Genomic DNA, 26,050 nt, shown 5'->3' with positions numbered 1-26,050 from the left:
CTTTTCCTTTTGTCCACAATCATCTCCTTTGTCTTGATCACGTTGAGGGAGAGGTTGTTGTCCTTGCACCACACAGTCAGGTCTCTGACCTCTTCCTCCTGATCTCATTGTTGTCGGTGATCAGGCCTATCACTGTTGTGTCATCAGCTACAGTGCCTTGCGAAAGTATTCGGCCCCCTTGAACTTTGCGACCTTTTGCCACATTTCAGGCTTCAAACATAAAGATATAAAACTGTATTTTTTTTGTGAAGAATCAACAACAAGTGGGACACAATCATGAAGTGGAACGACATTTATTGGATATTTCAAACTTTTTTAACAAATCAAAAACTGAAAAATTGGGCGTGCAAAATTGTGCAGTATTTATTTATTTAGTTTAAAGAAAAACGTTTGTTGTTAGCATGTTTTTCACACTAGCTTTATCCATAAGGGAGCAGTGTTGCCAAGGCTACTGTTGCCAACAGCGCTTGACTCGTAGGGAGAGAATGTCTTCATAGCTGAACACTTAACTACTGACCACAAGTGCTGATCACAACTACTAACCACAACCACACAACTACTGACCACACAACCACACACACTATTTACCACACAACTACTGACCACAACTACAACTACTGATTACACAACTGCTGACCAAATCTCATGACCACAACCACGCAACTATTGTCCGCCATGGTGTTACAACCATGCTCACAACTGAGCTGACCACACATCTAATCACCATAACTACTGACCACCTACTGACTACAACTACTCACCACAATTACTGACCAATATTACTGATCAAAATTACTGACCAAAATTACTGCCCACAACCACACAACTACTGATCACAACCACTGAACACAACTTCTGACCATGACTACTGACCACCCCTACTGACCACACAACTACAGAACCACTCAATTACTGACCACAGCCACGTATTTACTGACCCCACAACTACTGACCACACCTACTGAACTAACCTACTGACCACAACCACACAATTACTGACCACACAATTACTGACCACAGCCACACAACTACTGACCACACCTACTGACCTAACCTACTGAACACAACCACACAACTACTGACCACACAACCACCTGTCAACTACTGACCACAAACACCTGGCCACAACTGCTGACCACAATTACTGACCACAGCCACACAACTACTGACCACACCTACTGACCACAACCAAACAACTACTGACCACAAAACTACTGACCAGAACCACACAACTACTTATTCACACTACTGACCACTAGTGACCACTAACTTCTGGCCAAAAAGATAAAACTCCTGACCACACAACTACTGAGTAAAACTACTGAACCACACAACTACTGACCACAACTACTGACCAAAACAACTGACTATCGATGGGCATTCGAAAAGATTCCACTATTCAAATAATATAACAACTACTTAACATTTTTCCACTACCACAAAAATTGAGGTTTAGCAAGCCCCACAACTTTACTAGTAAAGTTATAATCTCATTGACTCAAAACATTTCAGCTTTTTGTTTCTTATTTATTTGTAAATGTTTCTGAAAAGATAATTCCACTCTAACATTATGGGGTATAGTGTGTAGAATGTGACACTTTTTTAAAGATGAATTTATAGAAATCGTAATATCAACTTGTAATATTATATCATGGAACACAATCTTCAAAAAGTCAGTAACCTCTATTGCCATGCAAGGGCATGGCCTTGCTTTGTTAATTTAGCAGGCAAGACCCTCTTATTTCCCGAGCCCGTATCACAGTCAAGACACCTATTTTATAGTAAAAAAAAACATGATGTAAGATAACAGAATAAAATTGAACAGAATATTTTTCTAAATGAAATAAAGTTGTCACTGCGAAGTGATGCGCATATCGCGTCTGGAACAGTTCTTCTCAAAAGAATCATCATTTGAAACTGGGCTCAATTTGGCGAGTTGAAAGACAGTCTTTTCAATATGCAGATGTTGGATTTAGTTTATTCTGCCTGTTCTTTTTGAATTTTTAAAATGGATGAAGAATTCCACATTGAACACTGCATGGTGATGAATTATGGCCACAACATCTGGTTTGGTGAGTAGGCCTAGGCTTAATGATCCTGATTTAAAATGAGCTTTTTGTCTTTATCAAACTAATGTTTTTGTGTGTTTTCAGTGTGGAACCTGTCTATGTTTAGGGGTGTTATAGCCTAGGCTAACCAATTCTAAATGCAAAGGCTCCCGAGTGGTGCAGCAGTCTAAGGCATTGCATCTCAGTGCTAGAGGCGTCACTACAGACCCTGGTTCTGTTTCAGGCTGTATCACAACCGGCCGTGATTGGGAGTCCCATAGGGCAGCGCACGATTGGCCCAGTGTCGTCTGGGTTAGGGTTTGGCCGGGGTAGGCCGTCATTGTAAATAAGAATTTGTTCTTAACTGACTTACCTAGTTAAATAAATAAAATATATATATAATAATAGCAGTTCAAAGTGGCCTAAGCGGAAAATAGACAGGACACAATTATTCCAAAACCGCAGCTCGTTTTGGAACACCAGTCCATTTTGAATTTATGATAAAACTGTCGTCATTGGACAAGGAATTTAGCTCGTGTATCCCATCAGCTACAGTGGTTGCTCAACTAAAAGTTTTGCGATTATGCTGCGGCATTTAGAGGTAATTTGTGGTTTAGTATGGCACCCTGCATCACTGCTTCATTGCTCTAAATCACCACAAGGTGGAGGTTTAGAGCAATCACCACCACCTCTTCAGTATTACTTAAAACTGTTGTTACAATAAGGTTTTTTATTCTAAGAGAAACAAAAACGTTGAATTATATTCCATGATATTCTTAAGATGTATGTATGTGTTGACTAAATATAAACAAGTGATGTCAGCTAAATAATCAAGTTGATGGCGCATTCATATAGCTTCGGCACCTACATAAAGCTGAGTGACTCAGTCATTCATGGCTTTGATCAAAATAAATAAGTACCAACATTCTTTCTGATAGTCTTTAATAAAGAAATGTTTTGGTTATCCTGACCTGGACACCATTTATTATAATAGCAATTAAAGACAATTTCATATGATTATTTACACTAAACATCAATATAAACACGAAACAATGTAAAAGATTTCACTGAGTTAGTTCATATAAGGAATATCATAGAAGTCAACATCATCAGTACTGACTTACCAATCATGTATGTAGTAAATAAGAAGTGAAGCATGTGTTAGAGAGTAGAACTTGTAAGATAGTGATGAATAGTTTTTTTGTGGAGATATTGCCATCTGGTGGTGACTAGAAACAATTGCATAATAGGAATGATTACAAATTGATGGTCCTTAAGTTATTGAATTTCACTTGCCACTGTCTATACGAACCCCATGAATGAGACTTGGACGTGTAGCATGGCAGACCACGTATTATCTTACTCTACTCCCTCTCCCTTTGGTAGCCTTCTGCGAGGCCTGCAGAAGATTGAGGACCGCCCTGAGGAGAGGATGATCCGGGAGAAACTCAAAGCTACCTGTATGCCCAACTGGAAGCACGAATGGCTGGAGAGACGCAGTAGGAGGGGCCCCGTGGTGAGCTGCTGTAACCTGACACACAAACACATGTGCGATCATGCAGACACACTCACGTATACACACACACACACACACACACACACACACACACACACACACACACACACACACACACACACACACACACACACACACACACACACACACACACACACACACACACACACACACACACACACAGGGCCATGATCTGCCCAACGATGCCTCTTTTTCAGACCAACTCAATGCATTTTATGTACGCTTCAACAATAACAACACCGTACCGTGCATGAGGGCCCCCGCCGACCTAGAGGACTGGGTGATCTCAACACTCGCAAGGCCGCAGTGCTGGATGGTATTCCAGGGAGCATGCACAGAAATGCTGGCAGGCATATTCACTGTAATTTACAAACTCTCCTTGTCCCAGTTTGTAATCCACACGTCGTAAGATGACCACCATCGTTCCTGTTCCCAAAAACTCTTAAGGCTTCATTCCACAATAACTACTGCCCTGTAGCACTCACATCTGTAATCATGAAGTGCTTTGAAATGCTGGTTATGGCACATATCTACTCCATCATCCCAGACACCCTAGACCCACCCATCAAGTTTTCTGACGACACAAGGTTGGTAGGCCTGATCAGTTGGTTTTGGGTGGTGCGGACAGCCCAGTACATCACTGGTGCCGAGCTCCCTGCCATCCAGGACCTCTATCAGACGGTGGGAAAGGAAGGCATGTAAAATATTTAAAGACTTCATCCACTCACGACATAGACTGTTCTCTCTGCTTTCACACAGCAAGCGGTACCGTGCATCAAGTCTGACACCAACAGGCTCCTGAACAGCTTCAATTCCTAAGCCATAGACTGTTCTCTCTGCTTTCACACAGCAAGCGGTACCGTGCATCAAACCTGACACCAACAGGCTCCTGAACATATTTTTTTTTAACTGACTTGCCTAGTTAAATAAAAAAATAGACAGGTGCCTTTCCAAATTATGTCCAATCAATTGAATTTACTACAGGTGGACTCCAATCAAATTATAGAAACATCTCAAGGATGATCAATGGAAACAGGATGCACCTGAGCTCAATTCCGAGTCTCATAGCAAAGGTTCTGAATACTTATGTAAGTAAGGTATTTATGTTTCTTGTTTTTTTTTACATTTGCAAAAAAATCTAAACTGTCGCTTTGCCATTATGGTGTACTGTTTGTAGATTGCACATTGTAAATATGGTATTGGAAATGACCTTGTATCTAGGTTTCTTTGTTCTACCTTATGTTATTGTTAATGCTACATTGATATTGATTACTGCAGTGTTGGGTTTGGTACAATAAAGGCATTTGTGCACGTGACAATGAGAACTTAAAATGACTGCGTGTCTGTCTCCGTACTAACCGTTCGAATAGCAATATGTTTTTGGGGGACGCACATTTTTCTCCTCTTTCACTCCTGACTGTGTTCAAATCAATGATGCCATAAAGGGTGGACTGGCAGCCATTGTGAGTGTACCCAAAGGAGCAATGCAGGAAGTGACAGTACGTCTAGCCATTAATGTAGGGTGTCCATCCTCTGCCCAGAGTGGGTGAAAACACGTTTTGGTAATGACATTTCACTTATGTTATAAAATACATTTTACCAAGACAAATATGATTCTTCATGTTTTGAATTGTTGAATGGGATCTTTCTCTAACATATCATTCACATTATATCCAAGAAGTTGGATTTTCTAACCTAATACAGCCGATAATAAGCCACGAGCTATGTTGACAGATGCGGTGCAGTTTTAATCGCCAAAACTTTTGAGGATTTTACATTTTGTGGTTGTTGTTGCCACGGGTCGCAAATAGCAAGATTAGTATGGCAATTGCTGAATTCAATGTAAAAGGCTTTGGAAATAAAAACCTTTGGGATACACTCAGTGCTCACAGATTTCACAGACATGCATGTGTTTTTGAAAAAGAACAGGAACTTTAGATGAATATGAACAGAGTATACTACACTGAACAAAGATAGATTTAGATGAATATGAACAGAGTGTACTACACTGAACAAAGATAGATTTAGATGAATATGAACAGAGTATACTACACTGAACAAAGATAGAAACACAATATGCAGCAATCTGAAAGATTTTACTGATTTACAGTTTGTATAAGGAAATCAGTCAATTTAAATAAATTCATTGGGCCCTACTCTATGGATTTCACATGACTGGGAATACAGATATGCATCTGTTGGTCACAGATACCGTACAAAAAAGGTAGGAGCGTGGATCAGAAAACCAGTCAGCATCTGGAGTGACCACCGTTTGCTTCATGCAGTGCAACACATCTTTTTCACACAGAGTTGATCAGGCTGTTGATTGTGGCCTGTGGAATGTTGCTTAATGGCTGTGTAAAGTTGCTGTATATTGACGGGAACTGGAACATGCTGTCGTACACGTCAATCCAGAGCATCTCAAACATGCTCAATGGGTGACACATCTGGTTAGTATGCAGGCCATGGGAGAACTGGGCCATTTTCAGCTTCCAGGAATTGTGTACAGATCCTTGTGACATGGGACTGTGTATTATCATGCTGAAACATGAGGGGATGGCTGAGGATGAAAGGCACGACAATGGGCCTCAGGAACTCGTCATGGTATCTCTGTGCATTCAAATTGACATTGATAAAATGTAATTGTGGTCGTTGTCCGTAGCTCATGCCTGCCTATACCATAACCCCACTGCCAGCCACCATAAGTCATTCTGTTCACAACGATGACATCAGCAAACCTCTCGCCCACATGATGCCGTACACGCTGCCTGCCGTCTGCCCGTTACAATTGAGACCAGAATTCATCCATGAAGAGCACACTTCTTCAGTGGCCATCGAAGGTCGTTACAAGACCGAACTGCAGTCAAGTCAAGACCCTGGTGAGCTTCCTTGAGACGTTTTCTGACAGTTTGTGCAGTAATTATTTGATTGTGCAATCCTACAGTTTCATCAGCTGTCCAGGTGGCTGGTCTCAGACGATCCCGCAGATGAAGAAACCGGATGTGGTGGACCTGGGCTGGCGTGGATACACATGGTCTGCGGTTGTGAGGCCAGTTGGACGTACTGCCAAATTCTCTAAAACAACGTTGGAGGTGGCTTATGGTAGGGAAATTAACGTTAAATTATCTGGCAATAGCTCTGGGGGACATTCCTGCAGTCAGCATGCCAATTGTACGTGCCCTCAACTTGAGACGTCTGTGGCATTGTGTTGTGTGACAAAACATTTTGGAGTGGCCTTTTATTGTCCTCAGCACAGGGTGTGCCTGTGTAAGGATCCTGTTGTTTAATCAGCTTCTTGATATGCCACATCTGTCAGGTGGATGGACTTTCTTGGCAAAGGAGAAATGCTCACTAACAGGGATGTAATCGAATTTATGCACAGAATTTGAGAGTTTTCAGGGATCTTTCATTTCAACTCATGAAGCATGGGTTGACATGTTGCGTTAATATTTTTGTTCAGTATAAAATATGAAAATACTACGTCAGGTCTCAAAATCGATATTGTTTTATGTTTTATGTCCTCCAGATTTGAGAAGAAAGACGACGAGTACAATGGTAAGCTTGTCAAGTAGCCTTAATTCTCACACAGCATCCAACCTAACTGACGCAATGCTATTTTCCTGATTTATAACCACATTTCTTCTCTGTCATCCATTTATTTAGTCACTCTAATTTTGACCATCCTACGAGGGTAAAATCTTCAACAAGTTTTGAACGGATAATGATAGAGACGTTTTGGACCGTTGGTTTTCTTAGAGGATTATCGACACAATTAACATTTTATTTTAACCAGATGCAATTTTGATTGGACACCCTAAAATATGTGCTGTGATTTTTTGATTCAACTTAAAATACATTCCATTGTATGAGCCACATGAATTAACATCATTAGAATTCAAATTTGACATTACCCTGATATGTTTGCATCACAATACCAGGCAGCTATTGCAAGAATCAGGGGTTATATCTTTCCTTTCTGTTTGTTTTTTGTGCAGAACGGCACCAGTTTAAAATCATAACACGTCATACCTTTTTGTAGTTAATAAATCCAATGTGAAACTATAGTATCCTTAACAAGCATTGAAAAGGTTCATCCATTTTTCTCTAATTTAAAATGTCTCATAGCCTACTGACATTCTTGTAATGTCAGTAGGCTACTAGACTATGCTTCCGAGGGACAAGTTGCCTACAAACACACACACACACACACACACACACACACACACACACACACACACACACACACACACACACACACACACACACACACACACACACACACACACACACACACACACACACACACACACACACACACACACACACACACACACACACACACACACACACACACACACACACACACACACACACACCAGGTTTTCCATTAGCCTGTAGGCATAATTGCAAAAAAGATTATTAAATGAAATTGTAGCCAGGAGAGGCTGTCTATCATAGCCTTCAGCCCGAATTTGCGCTTCACCATCATTCTCACACTCATTGCGGGCATCTGCTGAGGAGAGAGAGGAAGAGAGTGGAACCTTGGTCTAGGTTACTGTTGATTATGAAGATGGAGGCCTTTTTGTTAAACAAATGTTAGATGAAAAAGAGCAGGATTATGCCTACAGTGAAAAAGTGTACAAGAGTAATATCCTCTTTTATTGTAGTGGACTAAGATGGGAAGAAATGTAGTGTGCAACTCGCAATTCAGGTAGGATGCAATTTTGGAACTTACATTTTATTATTTACGTATTTGACTTGCCTAGCACTGGTTGGTCGGTCCAATTGAGGTAGTATGTACATGAATGTATAGTTAAAGTGACTGTGCATGTATGTTAATCAGAGAGTAGCATCAGCGTAAAAGAGGGGTTGGTTTAAATTGGGTCAAAGGTTTTGGGTAGCCTTCCACAAGCTTCCCACAATAAGTTGGGTGAATTTTGGCCCATTCCTCCTGACAGAACTGGTGTAACTGAGTCAGGTTTCTTGGTCTCCTTGCTCTCACACATTTTTTCAGTTCTGCCCACCAATTTTTGATGGGATTGAGATCACGGCATTGTGATGGCCACTCCAATACCTTGACTTTGTTGTCCTTAAGCCATTTTGCCACAACTTTGGAAGTATGCTTGGGGTCATTGTCCATTTGGAAGACCAATTTGCGACCAAGCTTTAACTTCCTGACTGATGTCTCGAGATGGTGCTTCAATATATCCACCTAACTCTCCTCCCTCATGAAGCCATCTATTTTATGAAGTGCACCAGTCACTCCTGCAGCAAAGCACCCCCACAACATGATGCTGCAACCCCCGTGCTTCACGGTTGGGATGATGTTCTTCAGCTTTACAAGCCTCCCCCTTTTTCCTCCAAACATAATGATGGTCATTATGGCCAAACAGTTCTATTTTTGTTTTATCAGACCAGAGGTAATTTCTCCAAAAAGTATGATCTTTGTCCCCATATGCAGTTGCAAACAGTAGTCTGGCTTTTGTATGGCGGTTTTGGAGCAGTGGCTTCTTCCTTGCTGAGCGACCTTTCAGGTTATGTCGATAGAAGACTCGTTTTTACTGTGGATATAGATATTTTTGTACCCATTTCCTCCAGCATTTTCACAAGGTCCTTTGCTGTTGTTCTGGGATTAATTTGCACTTTTCGCACCATAGTACTTTCATCTCTAGGAGACAGAACACGTCTCCTTCCTGAGCGGTATGGTGGCTGTGTGGTCCCATGGTGTTTATACCTGCGTACTATTGTTTGTACAGATGAACGTGGTATCTTCAGGCGTTTGGAAATTGCTCCCAAGGGTGAACCAGGGTTGTGGAGGTCTACAATGTTTTTCTGAGGTCTTGGCTGATTTATTTTACCCACCCGTAGTACAAACTTTAGTTTATTGAAATATTTGGTTGTTTAGTACATGGCCTGACATGTGAATCCTTAAAGAGATGGGTGGGGCTAAAGCTTAACAGGGTGTGAATTATCCAGAATGGGTGTCGACAAAGAAGTGCTCTCTGGTTGATCAATTTGAAATCTCACTTTTAAGAAAATGGCCCTTGAATGTTTCATCCAAGGGCCATTTTCTTAAAAGTGAGATTTCAAATTGATCAACTTTCAAAGCAGAATTACTTTCCATTGTTTCCATTGTTCCTTCCCTGTAGTGTATGATATACACTATCTACTTTTATCCAATGTAAAAAACACAACTTCAAATTTTGCTCCATAAGGCCGAATCGAGACGGTCGGTCACACATACTTTGAATTTGCTTGTCATCTATAGTGATGATGGCAGAAGTCCGACTGACAACTTTATCAGGACGAGGAATTGCCAACGTCAAGCTCTTTCCATAAGCTTAATCTCTAATGAAGCAAGCTATTCGGGGGCTAGCCAGCTAGCCCCCGAATAGCAGCACTGCAGAAACTATTACACTCAACGGAACGACTTGATTAGTGTAGTGTCAACAACGCAGCCACTGCCAGCTAGCCTACTTCAGCAGTACTGTATCATTTTAATAATTTTAGTCAATAAGATTCTTGCTACGTAAGCTTAACTTCCTGAACATTCGAGACGTGTAGTCCACTTGTCATTCCAATCTCCTTTGCATTAGCGTAGCCTCTTCTGTAGCCTGTCAACTATGTGTCTGTCTATCCCTGTTCTCTCCTCTCTGCACAGACCATACAAACGCTCCACACCGCGTGGCCGCGGCCACCCTAATCTGGTGGTCCCAGCGCGCACGACCCACGTGGAGTTCCAGGTCTCCGGTAGCCTCTGGAACTGCCGATCTGCGGCCAACAAGGCAGAGTTCATCTCAGCCTATGCCTCCCTCCAGTCCCTCGACTTCTTGGCACTGACGGAAACATGGATCACCACAGACAACACTGCTACTCCCACTGCTCTCTCTTCGTCCGCCCACGTGTTCTCGCACACCCCGAGAGCTTCTGGTCAGCGGGGTGGTGGCACCGGGATCCTCATCTCTCCCAAGTGGTCATTCTCTCTTTCTCCCCTTACCCATCTGTCTATCGCCTCCTTTGAATTCCATGCTGTCACAGTTACTAGCCCTTTCAAGCTTAACATCCTTATCATTTATCGCCCTCCAGGTTCCCTCGGAGAGTTCATCAATGAGCTTGATGCCTTGATAAGCTCCTTTCCTGAGGACGGCTCACCTCTCACAGTGCTGGGCGACTTTAACCTCCCCACGTCTACCTTTGACTCATTCCTCTCTGCCTCCTTCTTTCCACTCCTCTCCTCTTTTGACCTCACCCTCTCACCTTCCCCCCCTACTCACAAGGCAGGCAATACGCTCAACCTCATCTTTACTAGATGCTGTTCTTCCACTAACCTCATTGCAACTCCCCTCCAGGTCTCCGACCACTACCTTGTATCCTTTTCCCTCTCGCTCTCATCCAACACCTCCCACACTGCCCCTACTCGGATGGTATCGCGCCGTCCCAACCTTCGCTCTCTCTCCCCCGCTACTCTCTCCTCTTCCATCCTATCATCTCTTCCCTCTGCTCAAACCTTCTCCAACCTATCTCCTGATTCTGCCTCCTCAACCCTCCTCTCCTCCCTTTCTGCATCCTTTGACTCTCTATGTCCCCTATCCTCCAGGCCGGCTCGGTCCTCCCCTCCCGCCCCGTGGCTCGACGACTCATTGCGAGCTCACAGAACAGGGCTCCGGGCAGCCGAGCGGAAATGGAGGAAAACTCGCCTCCCTGCGGACCTGGCATCCTTTCACTCCCTCCTCTCTACATTTTCCTCCTCTGTCTCTGCTGCTAAAGCCATTTTCTACCACTCTAAATTCCAAGCATCTGCCTCTAACCCTAGGAAGCTCTTTGCCACCTTCTCCTCCCTCTCTGCAGATGACTTCGTCAACCATTTTGAAAAGGAGGTCGACGATATCCGATCCTCGTTTGCTAAGTCAAACGGCACCGCTGGTTCTGCTCACACTGCCCTACCCTGTGCTCTGACCTCTTTCTCCCCTCTCTCTCCAGATGAAATCTCGCGTCTTGTGACGGCCGGCCGCCCAACAACCTGCCCGCTTGACCCTATCCCCTCCTCTCTTCTCCAGACCATTTCCGGAGACCTTCTCCCTTACCTCACCTCGCTCATCAACTCATCCCTGACCGCTGGCTACGTCCCTTCCGTCTTCAAGAGAGCGAGAGTTGCACCCCTTCTGAAAAAACCTACACTCGATCCCTCCGATGTCAACAACTACAGACCAGTATCCCTTCTTTATTTTCTCTCCAAAACTCTTGAACGTGCCATCCTTGGCCAGCTCTCCCGCTATCTCTCTCTGAATGACCTTCTTGATCCAAATCAGTCAGGTTTCAAGACTAGTCATTCAACTGAGACTGCTCTTCTCTGTATCACGGAGGCGCTCCGCACTGCTAAAGCTAACTCTCTCTCCTCTGCCCTCATCCTTCTAGACCTATCGGCTGCCTTCGATACTGTGAACCATCAGATCCTCCTCTCCACCCTCTCCGAGTTGGGCATCTCCGGCGCGGCCCACGCTTGGATTGCGTCCTACCTGACAGGTCGCTCCTACCAGGTGGCGTGGCGAGAATCTGTCTCCTCACCACGCGCTCTCACCACTGGTGTCCCCCAGGGCTCTGTTCTAGGCCCTCTCCTATTCTCGCTATACACCAAGTCACTTGGCTCTGTCATAACCTCACATGGTCTCTCCTATCATTGCTATGCAGACGACACACAATTAATCTTCTCCTTTCCCCCTTCTGATTACCAGGTGGCGAATCGCATCTCTGCATGTCTGGTAGACATATCAGTGTGGATGACGGATCACCACCTCAAGCTGAACCTCGGCAAGACGGAGCTGCTCTTCCTCCCGGGGAAGGACTGCCCGTTCCATGATCTCGCCATCACGGTTGACAACTCCATTGTGTCCTCCTCCCAGAGTGCTAAGAACCTTGTCGTGATCCTGGACAACACCCTGTCGTTCTCAACTAACATCAAGGCGGTGGCCCGTTCCTGTAGGTTCATGCTCTACAACATCAGCAGAGTACGACCCTGCCTCACACAGGAAGCAGCACAGGTCCTAATCCAGGCACTTGTCATCTCCCGTCTGGATTACTGCAACTCGCTGTTGGCTGGGCTCCCTGCCTGTGCCATTAAACCCCTACAACTCATCCAGAACGCCGCAGCCCGTCTGGTGTTCAACCTTCCCAAGTTCTCTCACGTCACCCCGCTCCTCCGCTCTCTCCACTGGCTTCCAGATGAAGCTCGTATCCGCTACAAGACCATGGTGCTTGCCTACGGAGCTGTGAGGGGAACGGCACCTCAGTACCTCCAGGCTCTGATCAGGCCCTACACCCAAACAAGGGCACTGCATTCATCCACCTCTGGCCTGCTCGCCTCCCTACCACTGAGGAAGTACAGTTCCCGCTCAGCCCAGTCAAAACTGTTCGCTGCTCTGGCCCCCCAATGGTGGAACAAACTCCCTCAGGACGCCAGGACAGCGGAGTCAATCACCACCTTCCGGAGACACCTGAAACCCCACCTCTTTAAGGAATACCTAGGATAGGATAAGTAATCCTTCTCACCCCCCCCCCCCCCCCTTCAAGATTTAGATTTCTACTGGATGTCATAAGGTGAATGCACCAATTTGTAAGTCGCTCTGGATAAGAGCGTCTGCTAAATGACTTAAATGTAAATGTAAATATGTTGTTTGCTTAGCTAGCTAGCTAGCTACAGATGAATTGGAAGATAACGTACACTTAGGTTGGAGTCAATAAAATTCATTTTTCAATCACTCCACAATTTTCTGGTTAACAAACTATAGTTTTGGCAAGTCGGTTAGGACATCTATTTTGTGCATGACAAGTACTTTTTCCAACAATTGTTTACAGACATTATTTCACTGGTCAGAAGTTGTCATGGCTTCAGAAGCTTCTGATAGGCTAATTGACATCATTTGAGTCAATTGGAGGTGTACCCGTGGATGTATTTGCAGGCCTTCCTTCAAATTCAGTGCCTCTTTGCTTGACATCATGGGAAAATCTAAAGAAATCAGCCAAGACCTCAGAAAACAAATTGTAGACCTCCACAAGGAGGTCTATAATGGATCATCCTTGGGAGCAATTTCCGGATCATCCTTGGGATCATCCAAATTCCTCAATTTCCAAATGCCTGAATGTACCACGTTCATCTGTACAAACAATAGTACGCAAGTATAAACACCATGGGACCACGCAGCTGTCATACAAGAGCAAAGGATGCTGGAGGAAACAGGAAACAAAAGTATCTATATCCACAGTAAAACGAGTCCTATATCAACATAAGATGAAAGGCCGCTCAGCAAGGAAGAAGCCACTGCTCCAAAACCACCGTAAAAATTCCAGACTACGGTTTGCAACTGCACATGGGGACAAAGCTTGTACTTTTTGGAGAAATGTCCTCTGGCCAGATGAAACAAAAATAGAACTGTTTGGCCGTAATGACCATCATTATGTTTGGAGGAAAAAGGGGGAGGCTTGCAAGCCGAAGAACACCATCCCAACCGTGAAGCACAGGGGTGGCAGCATAACGCATAACGCAGCAGGACGCAAAGTTTTTTTGTTTGTCAGAAAAATCATTGACTAACTCACACGTTGAAAAGGGTGAGGATCGAGATGGAGTCAAAATCCATGCCAGGCGCTACTGTGAGCTCAAGAACTCCACCTCCGACAGGCAGAGTCAACATATGTGGCGGGTTCGTCAGGTCTTCGGTTCACCCTGACATTTCCATTCCTCTTCTGACAATAGAACTTAACCAACTGCTCACCAGGCACAGCAAGGGCTGCCCAGACCGTTCTGTTGAACTACAAGCCTACAACTATTTTAGCATCGTTTCGCTCTGAGACAAGCATGGGGACAAGCCTACTCCTTCATACCCGTCGTGGATTTGAACCCCGGTCTTTCATCCACATGACACAGGGATTCTTTAGTTACCGCCGACCATCACGTTGTACAACACCATATTTTCCATTCCATCCTAACAGAAACCCAGAGGGTTTTTCCTTTTTCATGGAATAGAAACACCATAATATTAATCAAATTAATTAAGCGAGTACCAGTCAAAAGTTTGGACACACCTACTCATTCATGGATTTTTCTATATTTTTACTATTTTCTACATCGTAGAATAATAGTGAAGACATCGCAACTGGAGCGGGTGTAGCCCATCATGCAAATGTTTCCAATCAGCATGTCAATAGACTTTTTATAACCCGACTACTGTTCTGAAAATCCCTCAACTTGCAATGTATTCGATGATTAAGAACTCTAAACTGTTACATTTCTAACTCAAAACAGCATTTACTAATCAACATTTTTATGGTTTTGTTAATAAAACAAAATAACGAGATAAAAGCCATTCAAATGCAGATGTTTATATTAACTACTTTTTAGTCACATTTCCACCCAGCTCCACGACCACATGTCAAACCTGAGATGATCAATGTATTTGTTGCATTGTTGTATCGTCAATTTCTCATCTTGATGATTTGACCAGTACATATCTGCCTGTCGGCTTGGCAGAGTTACAGATGAAAGTTTTCAGTTGATACCAAACAAGTTTGATCGGGTTTAAATCAAGAGACCTACATGTAGAGATGAAAAAAATGTTTTTAGATATACTGTAGGCCTACTGAAGGTGTTGCAGGTATTTTATTTATTTATTTTTATTTAACCTTTCTTTTACGACATAAAGGTCTACTTACTCTGCTGGCGTCTTGACCCAGTTTATGCCTTCATATGCAATGCAAACCCGGGCGGCAGTGTGTTTTGGGTCATTGTCTGCATTTGGAGAAGAAAAAAAAGACATTTAGCCTAGCAGCCAACATTAGGTACAATAATAGAAATATACATGTAAATAGGCCTAAATGTAACAAAATATTGCTATAATCCTACCTTGAAAGAAACAATGTGTTCCCAGAAACACCTCTCTGATATAGGTGCAGCATATCTCTTGATGATTTCTTCCTCAAAGATACCTGAAAAGGAGGCAGGAATGAATTATTGTGGAACACATAAGTCCGTGAGGTGTAGGCTACAATATTTTATGTATCTTTTGGTGTGTAAATAGCCAAGCTTACCATCAAATATGGGCCTGGTCCCTGGTGAGAAATTGTCCCTCACACATGGAGTTTGAGCGGATGCTTGGGACTCGGCTTGCGTGATTTTCTTCCTTTTTTTCTGTAGCAATTTTGAGCAATTTGCTCCAGGGCCACGGTTTATTCTTCTGTGAAGATGACATTATTTAATGTCTTGCCAGCTTTGATCCATGCCTGGGCATGCAGGATGTGAATTTCTTTGTTTGTCAGACGAATCATTGGGTCGAAACTATAGAACAGCACACAACAAGTGAACACACATGGTTAATGTTCTGATCATTTCAAAAAATATATATAACATTTCTTACCGAGCCTGTCCATAAGTCCACACAAGTTTACTTCAACTGTCTTCTGACTGTAATTAGAGTGATGTTGTGCCGTGATGCCAGCAGATTACAGATTGCCTTTGCCAATCGCTTATCGTCTTCATGAATATAAGCAAGTCATGTCTGCTAAATAATCAAGTTAGGTTCCTCCAGAAATACATATTTCTAAATAACAAGCTGGCTTTATTTACAAATTAGTGAGAATGTCTCACCCCATGTTCAAGAATTGCCTTTTTCGTGCTCTCTCTAGGTTAAATGGAAACAAAATCTCCAAAATATTGTTTTTTAAAACAGCATTATTAATTAATATATAAAAGCCCCTTAGATATTCCCACAGATCCTAATGGAAAATGCCCCTTAGATATTAATTTAGAGTCCTCCAATCCTCTAAATTATATCAGCAACAGTGTGTGAAAACCTTGTGAAAACTTACAGAAAACGTTTGACCTCTGTCATTGCCAACAAAGGGTATATAACAAAGTATTGAGATAAACTTTTGTTATTGACCAAATACTTATTTTCCACCTTTATTTGCAAATAAATTCATCTGGATTTTTTTTTCAAATTTTGTCTGTCATAGTTGATGAAAATTACAGGCCTCTCATCTTTTTAAGTGGGAGAACTTGCACAATTGGTGGCTGAATAAATACTTTTTTGCCCCACTGTATATAAACATGTACGTCCAAAGGCATATAAAGGTAAGCCCTCATATTTCCGTACATTAACATATTAATCCTTATGCATAAACGTATGTCCATATATACACTCACATGCAGGAATGTTACACACAAGAAGTATACAAACAGATACACACACACACCAACATCACAGAACAACACATACAGTACATATGTGCTTTGCTTACTGTGTCACACTCAACATTATAGATACAATGTCACGATCGTCATAAGAAACGGACCAAAGCGCAGCATGGTGTCAATGCATTGTTTAATGGATGACGAAAAACACGAAGTAAACTGAACAAACTAACGTGACTGCTAATGAAACATAATGCAAACATGCAACGTAACATAGACAATCACCCACGTTGACAAAACAGGCTACCTAAATATGGTTCCCAATCAGAGACAACAACTAACACCTGCCTCTGATTTAGAACCATATCAGGCCAAACACAGAAACAGACAAACTAGACACACAACATAGAATGCCCACTCAGATCACACCTTGACCAAACAAAACATAGAAACATACAAAGCAAACTATAGTCAGGGCGTGACATACAAGCGACTATCAAATATTCCCTAATCTACTAAAGACTGATATGATACTGTTTTTGCTTTGAAATAAGGATTTTTTTTCATGACTAAGTGAAATCTAGCAGACTAAGGGAATTGGACATTTTCCAACTCTGTGCATTGCACTATTAAATTGCAGCCAGTCTGTCACGGTTTTCTTGTGCTGAAGGAGAGTCGGACCAAAATGCAGCGTGGTAATTTTGATACATGTTTAATAACCGAATAAACACGAACAATACAAAAACGTAACATGAAAACCGAAACAGCCTATGCTGGTGCAAACTAACACAGAGACAGGAACAATCACGCACAAAACACTCCAAGAATATGGCTGCCTAAATATGGTTCCCAATCAGAGACAACGATAAACACCTACCTCTGATTGAGAACCACTCCAGACAGCCATAGACTATGCTAGAACACCCTACTAAGCCACAATCCCAATACCTACGAAAACCCCAAGACAAAACACACCACATAAATAAACCCATGTCACACCCTGGCCTGACCAAAATAATAAAGAAAACACAGAATACTAAGACCAGGGCGTGACACAGTCTTTCACAGCAGACACAGATGCTGACTTCTAAATTGACCTCTCGTCTGGCCCCTGTGTGCCATTCAGAGCTAGAATGGGCAAGACAAAATATTTAATTGCCTTTGAACGGGGTATGGTAGTCAGTATCAGCCACACTGCTTTGTCTCAAGAACTGCAACGCTGCTGGGTTTTTCACGCTCAACAGTTTCCCGTGTGTATTAAGAATGGTCCACCACCCAAAGGCCATCCAGCCAACTTGACACAACTGTGGGAAGCATTGAAGTCAACATGTGGAACGCGTTTGACACAGTGTAGTGTCCATGCCCCGACCAACTCAATATTGGGAAGGTGTCCCTAATATATGGTATCCTCATGGTAAGTATTATGGTAATATAGCTACATCTTGCCTTCAGATTGGCTGGGTGGAATGTCACCATAATGCTTCCACCTTGCCAATTCTCTAAGATCTACAGGAGTGGCTAGGGAATAGGGTTTTGACCAGATTTTGCATTTAGCCACTGTAATGGAAATTTGTCATTTGGCCCTCATTTGGCCTAACCCCAAACCACATACTAACATCCCACTCCCCCTCTCTCTCCCTCCCTCCCCCTCAGGTGGTGAAGCCCGTCCCCCTGCAACCAGACGGGAGCGAGGCAGGTTGCAAGGCGGCCGAGGATGAATCCAACACGCTCACCAACGCTTCCCCCCAGCAGATCGGTGGCCTCCGCAGCCCCTCCCCTGGACACCCCTCTTCCTCCTCCTCCTCTTCCTCTGGCAGGGCCTGCGGGAAGCCTGAGTCCCCAGGGGTGCACAGGAAGAGGGCCTCACCCGTGCCAGTGAGTAGCCACACACACATACGTAGCATGCATACACACACATATGAGAACATCAGCTATGTGTTTAAGCGTACTTCATAGTATTTGAGAATGCATAGACATATAGTTTCAAGTTTCAAAGTTTATTCGCCACGTGCACGGGATACAACAGATGTAAAACAGTGTAGGGAAATTCTTACCTTGACTTCATAGCTCTTTCCCAAGAATGCAGTGATAATAATATAGATTTAAAAAAATAAAAGAGCTACGATGAACTATGATGTGAGTTAAAGAAACATGAGAATGCAAGACATTTTATAATAATATACCACTGATTAGATATTAACCCTCTTCACTTTGGGTTTGAAGAATTGTTAAGTCCTAAGTGACTATTTATTAGACAATAACTATGAATGGGAGAGGATTAATACTAGTTTTTCTCTGAGGCTGTCTTGATCTAATGTTGATGTAATTTTGTTATTGTTGATTTGTTGTTGTGTAGTTTCAGAGTGGCAGGGTGACCCCCCCTCGCCGGGTGCCCTCCCCAGATGGATTCTCCCCCTACAGTCCCGAGGAGACTAGTCGCCGTGTCAACAAGGTCATGAGGGCCCGCCTCTACCTACTGCAGCAGATAGGCCCAAACTCCTTCCTGATTGGAGGAGACAGCCCTGACAACAAATACAGGGTGTTCATTGGCCCACAGGTAAGAAGTGCTCGCAGTCCACTCAGACCAATGAAAAAAGATTAGACAGAATTAAAAGACTCACGCTCAATTTCAAATCAACTCCCTCTACCCTCCAGGCAATAAAATGATTAGATGGGTGTTTAATATTACATAAATTCCACCTAGCCTATCAGAAGACAAGGTCACCGTATTGCCTATTATGCTTATGCAGTTATTTCAAATGTATAAGTAGCTAGTTGGAATTGGGCCTTTTGTGTCAGTTTGATTTAGCTGATGCAAGTTTGCGAGATTCCAACTGTCTGGCAAGATTGAGGCTAAGCTGCAACAAGACCCCAACTTTTACCAAATTGCATTTACAGCAATAGATTTTAGTTTTAAAGGGACACTTGGAATGAAGCCCTTTATTCCATTGTTATAATGGCGCCGGTAGGGATAGCTGCTGCTTTACGGGCTCAGAACCAACTGTGCTATTTTGTTTGTTTTTTGCATTGTTTGTCAATTATTTTGTACATAATGTTTCTGCTACGTCTCTTATGAGCACGAAGAGCTTCTGGACATCAGAACAGTGATTACTCACCTCACACTGGACAAAGATGTTTTCTTTAATGAGTCTGACGCGAAGGATATACTGCTTAAGACGAGGACCAAATCCCTGTCATTAGCGTGAAGAAAAGATGGAGAAAAGGGGGGAAGAGAGTGGGGTGCCTTGTAAAAATTAGTCGACGAGTAGGTAAACCACCACTTCCCTCTGTATTATTGGCCAACGTGCAATCGTTGGAAAACAAACTGGACGATCTACGATTTAAGATTATCCTACCAACGGGACATTAAAATCTGTAATATCTTATGTTTCATAAGGATAATATAGAGCTGACTGGGTTTTCCGTGCATCGGCAGGACAGAGCAGCTACGTCTGGTAAGATGAAAGGCTGGAGTGTATGTCTATTTGTCAATGTCTGCTGGTGCGCGAAGTATTGCTCACCTGAGATAGAATACCTCATGAAAAACTGTAGACCACACTATCTACGAATAGAGTTCTCATCTATATTATTCATAGCTGTCTATTTACCACCACACATCGATGATGGCACTAAGACCGCAGTAAATGAGCTGTATTAGGCGATAAGCAAACAAGACAATGCTCATCCAGAAGCGGTGGTCCTAGTACCGGGTGACTTTAATGCAGTGTAACCTCTTTTCTACCAGCATGTAACATGTGCAACCAGAATTTCAAAAGCTCTAGACCACCTTTACTCCACACACAGAGACACATGCAAAGCTTTCCCTCCATTTGGCAAATCTGACCATGATTCTGCTTACAAGCAAAAACTAAATCAGGAAGTACCAGTGACTCGCTCAATGCGGAAGTGGTCAGATTATGCAGATGCTACCCTACAGGACTGTTTTGCTAGCACAGATTGAAATATGTTCCAGAATTCATCCAATGGCATTGAGGAGGAGTATACCACCTCAGTCACTGGCTTCATGAACAAGTGCATCGACGACGTCTTCCCCACGGTGACCGTACGCACATATCCCAACCAGAAGTCATGGATTACAGGCAACCCCTGCACTGAGCTAAAGCTGCCGCTTTCATGGAGCAGGACTCCATGAGTCCAAGGACTCCAGCAGGAGGCAAAGCATCAATACAGGACTAAGATTGAATCCTACAACACCGGCTCTGATGCTCGTCGGATGTGGCAGGGCTTGAAAACTATCACGGACTACAAAGGGAATCCCAGCCACGAGCTGCCCAGTGACGCGAGCCTACCAGATGAGCTAAATGGCTTTTATGCTTGCGTTGTGGCAATCAACACTGAAGCGTACATGAGAGCACCAGCTGTTACTGATGACTGTGTGATCACGCTCTCTGTAGCTGATGTGAGCAAGACCTTTAAACAGGTCAACATTCACAAAGCTGCTGGGCCAGACTGATTACCAGGACATGTACTCCTGGCAATTGTCTTCTTTCAACCTCTCCCTGACCTAGTCTGTAAAGGTAACCTGCCTAAATGATTACCGCCCCATAGCACTCACGTCGGTAGCCAGGAAGTGCTTTGAAAGGCTGGTTATGGCTCACATCAACACCATCATGCCGGAAACCCTAGACCCATTCCAATTCGCACACCGCCCAACAGATCCACAGATGATGCAATCTCTATCGCACTCCACACTGCCCTTTCCAACCTGGACAAAAGGAACACCTATGTGATAATGCTGTTCATTGACTACAGCTCAGCATTCAACTCCATAGTTCCCACAAAGCTCATCACTAAGCTAAGCTCATCACTGACCCTGGGACTTAACACCTCTCTCTGCAACTGGTTCCTGGACTTCCTTACCCCAGGTGGTAAAGGTAGGCAACAACACATCTGCCACGCTGATCCCCTCAAAGGTGCATGCTTATTCCCTCCTAGGTGCATGCTTATTCCCCTCCTGTACTCTCTTTTCATCCACTGTGGAGCCAAGCACAACTCCAACACTATCATTAAGTTTGCTGATGACACAACAGTAGTAGGTCTAATCACTGACAACGATGAGACAGCCTATAGGGAGGAGGTCAGAGACCTGGCAGTGTGGTGCCAGGACAACAACTTCTCCCTCAATGTGATCAAAACAAAGGAGCTGATCGTGGATTATAGGAAGAGGAGGGCTGAACAGGCCCCTCTTCACGTAGACGGGGCTGTAGTGGAGCAGGTCGTGGATTATAGGAAGAGGAGGGCTGAACAGGCCCCTCTTCACGTAGACGGGGCTGTAGTGGAGCAGGTCGTGGATTATAGGAAGAGGAGGGCTGAACAGGCCCCTTCACGTCTTCACGTAGACGGGGCTGTAGTGGAGCAGGTCGAGGATTATAGGAAGAGGAGGGCTGAACAGGCCCCTCTTCACGTAGACGGGGCTGTAGTGGAGCAGGTCGTGGATTATAGGAAGAGGAGGGCTGAACAGGCCCCTCTTCACGTAGACGGGGCTGTAGTGGAGCAGGTCGTGGATTATAGGAAGAGGAGGGCTGAACAGGCCCCTCTTCACGTAGACGGGGCTGTAGTGGAGCAGGTCGAGGATTATAGGAAGAGGAGGGCTGAACAGGCCCCTCTTCACGTAGACGGGGCTGTAGTGGAGCAGGTCGAGGATTATAGGAAGAGGAGGGCTGAACAGGCCCCTCTTCACGTAGACGGGGCTGTAGTGGAGCAGGTCGAGGATTATAGGAAGAGGAGGGCTGAACAGGCCCCTCTTCACGTAGACGGGGCTGTAGTGGAGCAGATCGTGGATTATAGGAAGAGGAGGGCTGAACAGGCCCCTCTTCACGTAGACGGGGCTGTAGTGGAGCAGGTCGTGGATTATAGGAAGAGGAGGGCTGAACAGGCCCCTCTTCACGTAGACGGGGCTGTAGTGGAGCAGGTCGTGGATTATAGGAAGAGGAGGGCTGAACAGGCCCCTCTTCACGTAGACGGGGCTGTAGTGGAGCAGGTCGAGGATTATAGGAAGAGGAGGGCTGAACAGGCCCCTCTTCACGTAGACGGGGCTGTAGTGGAGCAGGTCGTGGATTATAGGAAGAGGAGGGCTGAACAGGCCCCTCTTCACGTAGACGGGGCTGTAGTGGAGCAGGTCGTGGATTATAGGAAGAGGAGGGCTGAACAGGCCCCTCATCACGTAGACGGGGCTGTAGTGGAGCAGGTCGTGGATTATAGGAAGAGGAGGGCTGAACAGGCCCCTCATCACGTAGACGGGGCTGTAGTGGAGCAGGTCGTGGATTATAGGAAGAGGAGGGCTGAACAGGCCCCTCTTCACGTAGACGGGGCTGTAGTGGAGCAGGTCGAGGATTATAGGAAGAGGAGGGCTGAACAGGCCCCTCTTCACGTAGACGGGGCTGTAGTGGAGCAGGTCGAGGATTATAGGAAGAGGAGGACTGAACAGGCCCCTCTTCACGTAGACGGGGCTGTAGTGGAGCAGGTCGAGGATTATAGGAAGAGGAGGGCTGAACAGGCCCCTCTTCACGTAGACGGGGCTGTAGTGGAGCAGGTCGAGGATTATAGGAAGAGGAGGGCTGAACAGGCCCCTCTTCACGTAGACGGGGCTGTAGTGGAGCAGATCGTGGATTATAGGAAGAGGAGGGCTGAACAGGCCCCTCATCACGTAGACGGGGCTGTAGTGGAGCAGGTCGTGGATTATAGGAAGAGGAGGGCTGAACAGGCCCCTCTTCACGTAGACGGGGCTGTAGTGGAGCAGGTCGAGGATTATAGGAAGAGGAGGGCTGAACAGGCCCCTCTTCACGTAGACGGGGCTGTAGTGGAGCAGGTCGAGGATTATAGGAAGAGGAGGGCTGAACAGGCCCCTCTTCACGTAGACGGGGCTGTAGTGGAGCAGGTCGAGGATTATAGGAAGAGGAGGGCTGAACAGGCCCCTCTTCACGTAGACGGGGCTGTAGTGGAGCAGATCGTGGATTATAGGAAGAGGAGGGCTGAACAGGCCCCTCTTCACGTAGACGGGGCTGTAGTGGAGCAGATCGTGGATTATAGGAAGAGGAGGGCTGAACAGGCCCCTCTTCACGTAGACGGGGCTGTAGTGGAGCAGGTCGTGGATTATAGGAAGAGGAGGGCTGAACAGGCCCCTCTTCACGTAGACGGGGCTGTAGTGGAGCAGGTTGTGGATTATAGGAAGAGGAGGGCTGAACAGGCCCCTCTTCACGTAGACGGGGCTGTAGTGGAGCAGGTCGTGGATTATAGGAAGAGGAGGGCTGAACAGGCCCTCTTCACGTAGACGGGGCTGTAGTGGAGCAGGTCGTGGATTATAGGAAGAGGAGGGCTGAACAGGCCCCTCTTCACGTAGACGGGGCTGTAGTGGAGCAGGTCGTGGATTATAGGAAGAGGAGGGCTGAACAGGCCCTCTTCACGTAGACGGGGCTGTAGTGGAGCAGGTCGTGGATTATAGGAAGAGGAGGGCTGAACAGGCCCCTCTTCACGTAGACGGGGCTGTAGTGGAGCAGGTCGAGGATTATAGGAAGAGGAGGGCTGAACAGGCCCCTCTTCACGTAGACGGGGCTGTAGTGGAGCAGGTCGAGGATTATAGGAAGAGGAGGGCTGAACAGGCCCCTCTTCACGTAGACGGGGCTGTAGTGGAGCAGGTCGAGGATTATAGGAAGAGGAGGGCTGAACAGGCCCCTCTTCACGTAGACGGGGCTGTAGTGGAGCAGGTCGAGGATTATAGGAAGAGGAGGGCTGAACAGGCCCCTCTTCACGTAGACGGGGCTGTAGTGGAGCAGGTCGTGGATTATAGGAAGAGGAGGGCTGAACAGGCCCTCTTCATGTAGACGGGGCTGTAGTGGAGCAGGTCGTGGATTATAGGAAGAGGAGGGCTGAACAGGCCCCTCTTCACGTAGACGGGGCTGTAGTGGAGCAGGTCGTGGATTATAGGAAGAGGAGGGCTGAACAGGCCCTCTTCACGTAGACGGGCTGTAGTGGAGCAGGTTGAGGATTATAGGAAGAGGAGGGCTGAACAGGCCCCTCTTCACGTAGACGGGGCTGTAGTGGAGCAGGTCGTGGATTATAGGAAGAGGAGGGCTGAACAGGCCCCTCTTCACGTAGACGGGGCTGTAGTGGAGCAGGTCGTGGATTATAGGAAGAGGAGGGCTGAACAGGCCCCTCTTCACGTAGACGGGCTGTAGTGGAGCAGGTCGTGGATTATAGGAAGAGGAGGGCTGAACAGGCCCTCTTCACGTAGACGGGGCTGTAGTGGAGCAGATCGTGGATTATAGGAAGAGGAGGGCTGAACAGGCCCCTCTTCACGTAGACGGGGCTGTAGTGGAGCAGGTCGTGGATTATAGGAAGAGGAGGGCTGAACAGGCCCCTCTTCACGTAGACGGGGCTGTAGTGGAGCAGGTCGTGGATTATAGGAAGAGGAGGGCTGAACAGGCCCCTCTTCACGTAGACGGGGTTGTAGTGGAGCAGGTCGTGGATTATAGGAAGAGGAGGGCTGAACAGGCCCTCTTCACGTAGACGGGGCTGTAGTGGAGCAGGTCGTGGATTATAGGAAGAGGAGGGCTGAACAGGCCCCTCTTCACGTAAACGGGGCTGTAGTGGAGCAGGTCGTGGATTATAGGAAGAGGAGGGCTGAACAGGCCCTCTTCACGTAGACGGGGCTGTAGTGGAGCAGGTCGAGGATTATAGGAAGAGGAGGGCTGAACAGGCCCCTCTTCACGTAGACGGGGCTGTAGTGGAGCAGGTCGTGGATTATAGGAAGAGGAGGGCTGAACAGGCCCCTCTTCACGTAGACGGGGCTGTAGTGGAGCAGATCGTGGATTATAGGAAGAGGAGGGCTGAACAGGCCCTCTTCACGTAGACGGGGCTGTAGTGGAGCAGGTCGTGGATTATAGGAAGAGGAGGGCTGAACAGGCCCCTCTTCACGTAGACGGGGCTGTAGTGGAGCAGGTCGAGGATTATAGGAAGAGGAGGGCTGAACAGGCCCCTCTTCACGTAGACGGTGCTGTAGTGGAGCAGGTCGTGGATTATAGGAAGAGGAGGGCTGAACAGGCCCCTCTTCACGTAGACGGGGCTGTAGTGGAGCAGGTCGTGGATTATAGGAAGAGGAGGGCTGAACAGGCCCCTCTTCACGTAGACGGGGCTGTAGTGGAGCAGGTCGTGGATTATAGGAAGAGGAGGGCTGAACAGGCCCTCTTCACGTAGACGGGGCTGTAGTGGAGCAGGTCGAGGATTATAGGAAGAGGAGGGCTGAACAGGCCCCTCTTCACGTAGACG

At 45.6% G+C, this 26,050-nt stretch overlaps 1 protein-coding gene and 1 long non-coding RNA gene across 2 annotated transcripts; one reads left to right on the top strand and one right to left on the bottom strand.

The window, feature by feature from the left end:
• Positions 1–3,240: 3,240 nt before the first annotated feature.
• On the top strand, positions 3,241–19,322 carry LOC124028605 (mitogen-activated protein kinase kinase kinase 1-like; the record flags this gene model as incomplete). The annotated part of the gene is made up of 3 exons (XM_046340634.1): positions 3,241–3,564; positions 18,419–18,640; positions 19,122–19,322. Coding segments are annotated over exons 1-3 (624 nt in total), but the record flags the coding sequence as incomplete, so codon positions are not given.
• On the bottom strand, positions 14,970–16,075 carry LOC124028604. The gene is made up of 4 exons (XR_006837614.1): positions 15,664–16,075; positions 15,479–15,561; positions 15,289–15,364; positions 14,970–15,168 (listed from the first exon to the last, which is right to left on the bottom strand). It is a non-coding gene; the product is annotated as an uncharacterized LOC124028604 (long non-coding RNA).
• Positions 19,323–26,050: the final 6,728 nt, after the last annotated feature.

The sequence above is a fragment of the Oncorhynchus gorbuscha genome, unplaced genomic scaffold (assembly GCF_021184085.1).
Source record: "Oncorhynchus gorbuscha isolate QuinsamMale2020 ecotype Even-year unplaced genomic scaffold, OgorEven_v1.0 Un_scaffold_4507, whole genome shotgun sequence".
In the NCBI taxonomy this organism is placed as follows: Eukaryota; Metazoa; Chordata; class Actinopteri; order Salmoniformes; family Salmonidae; genus Oncorhynchus; species Oncorhynchus gorbuscha.
Note: the sequence above shows the minus strand (reverse complement) of the source record. Positions and strands in the feature narration are given on the sequence as shown.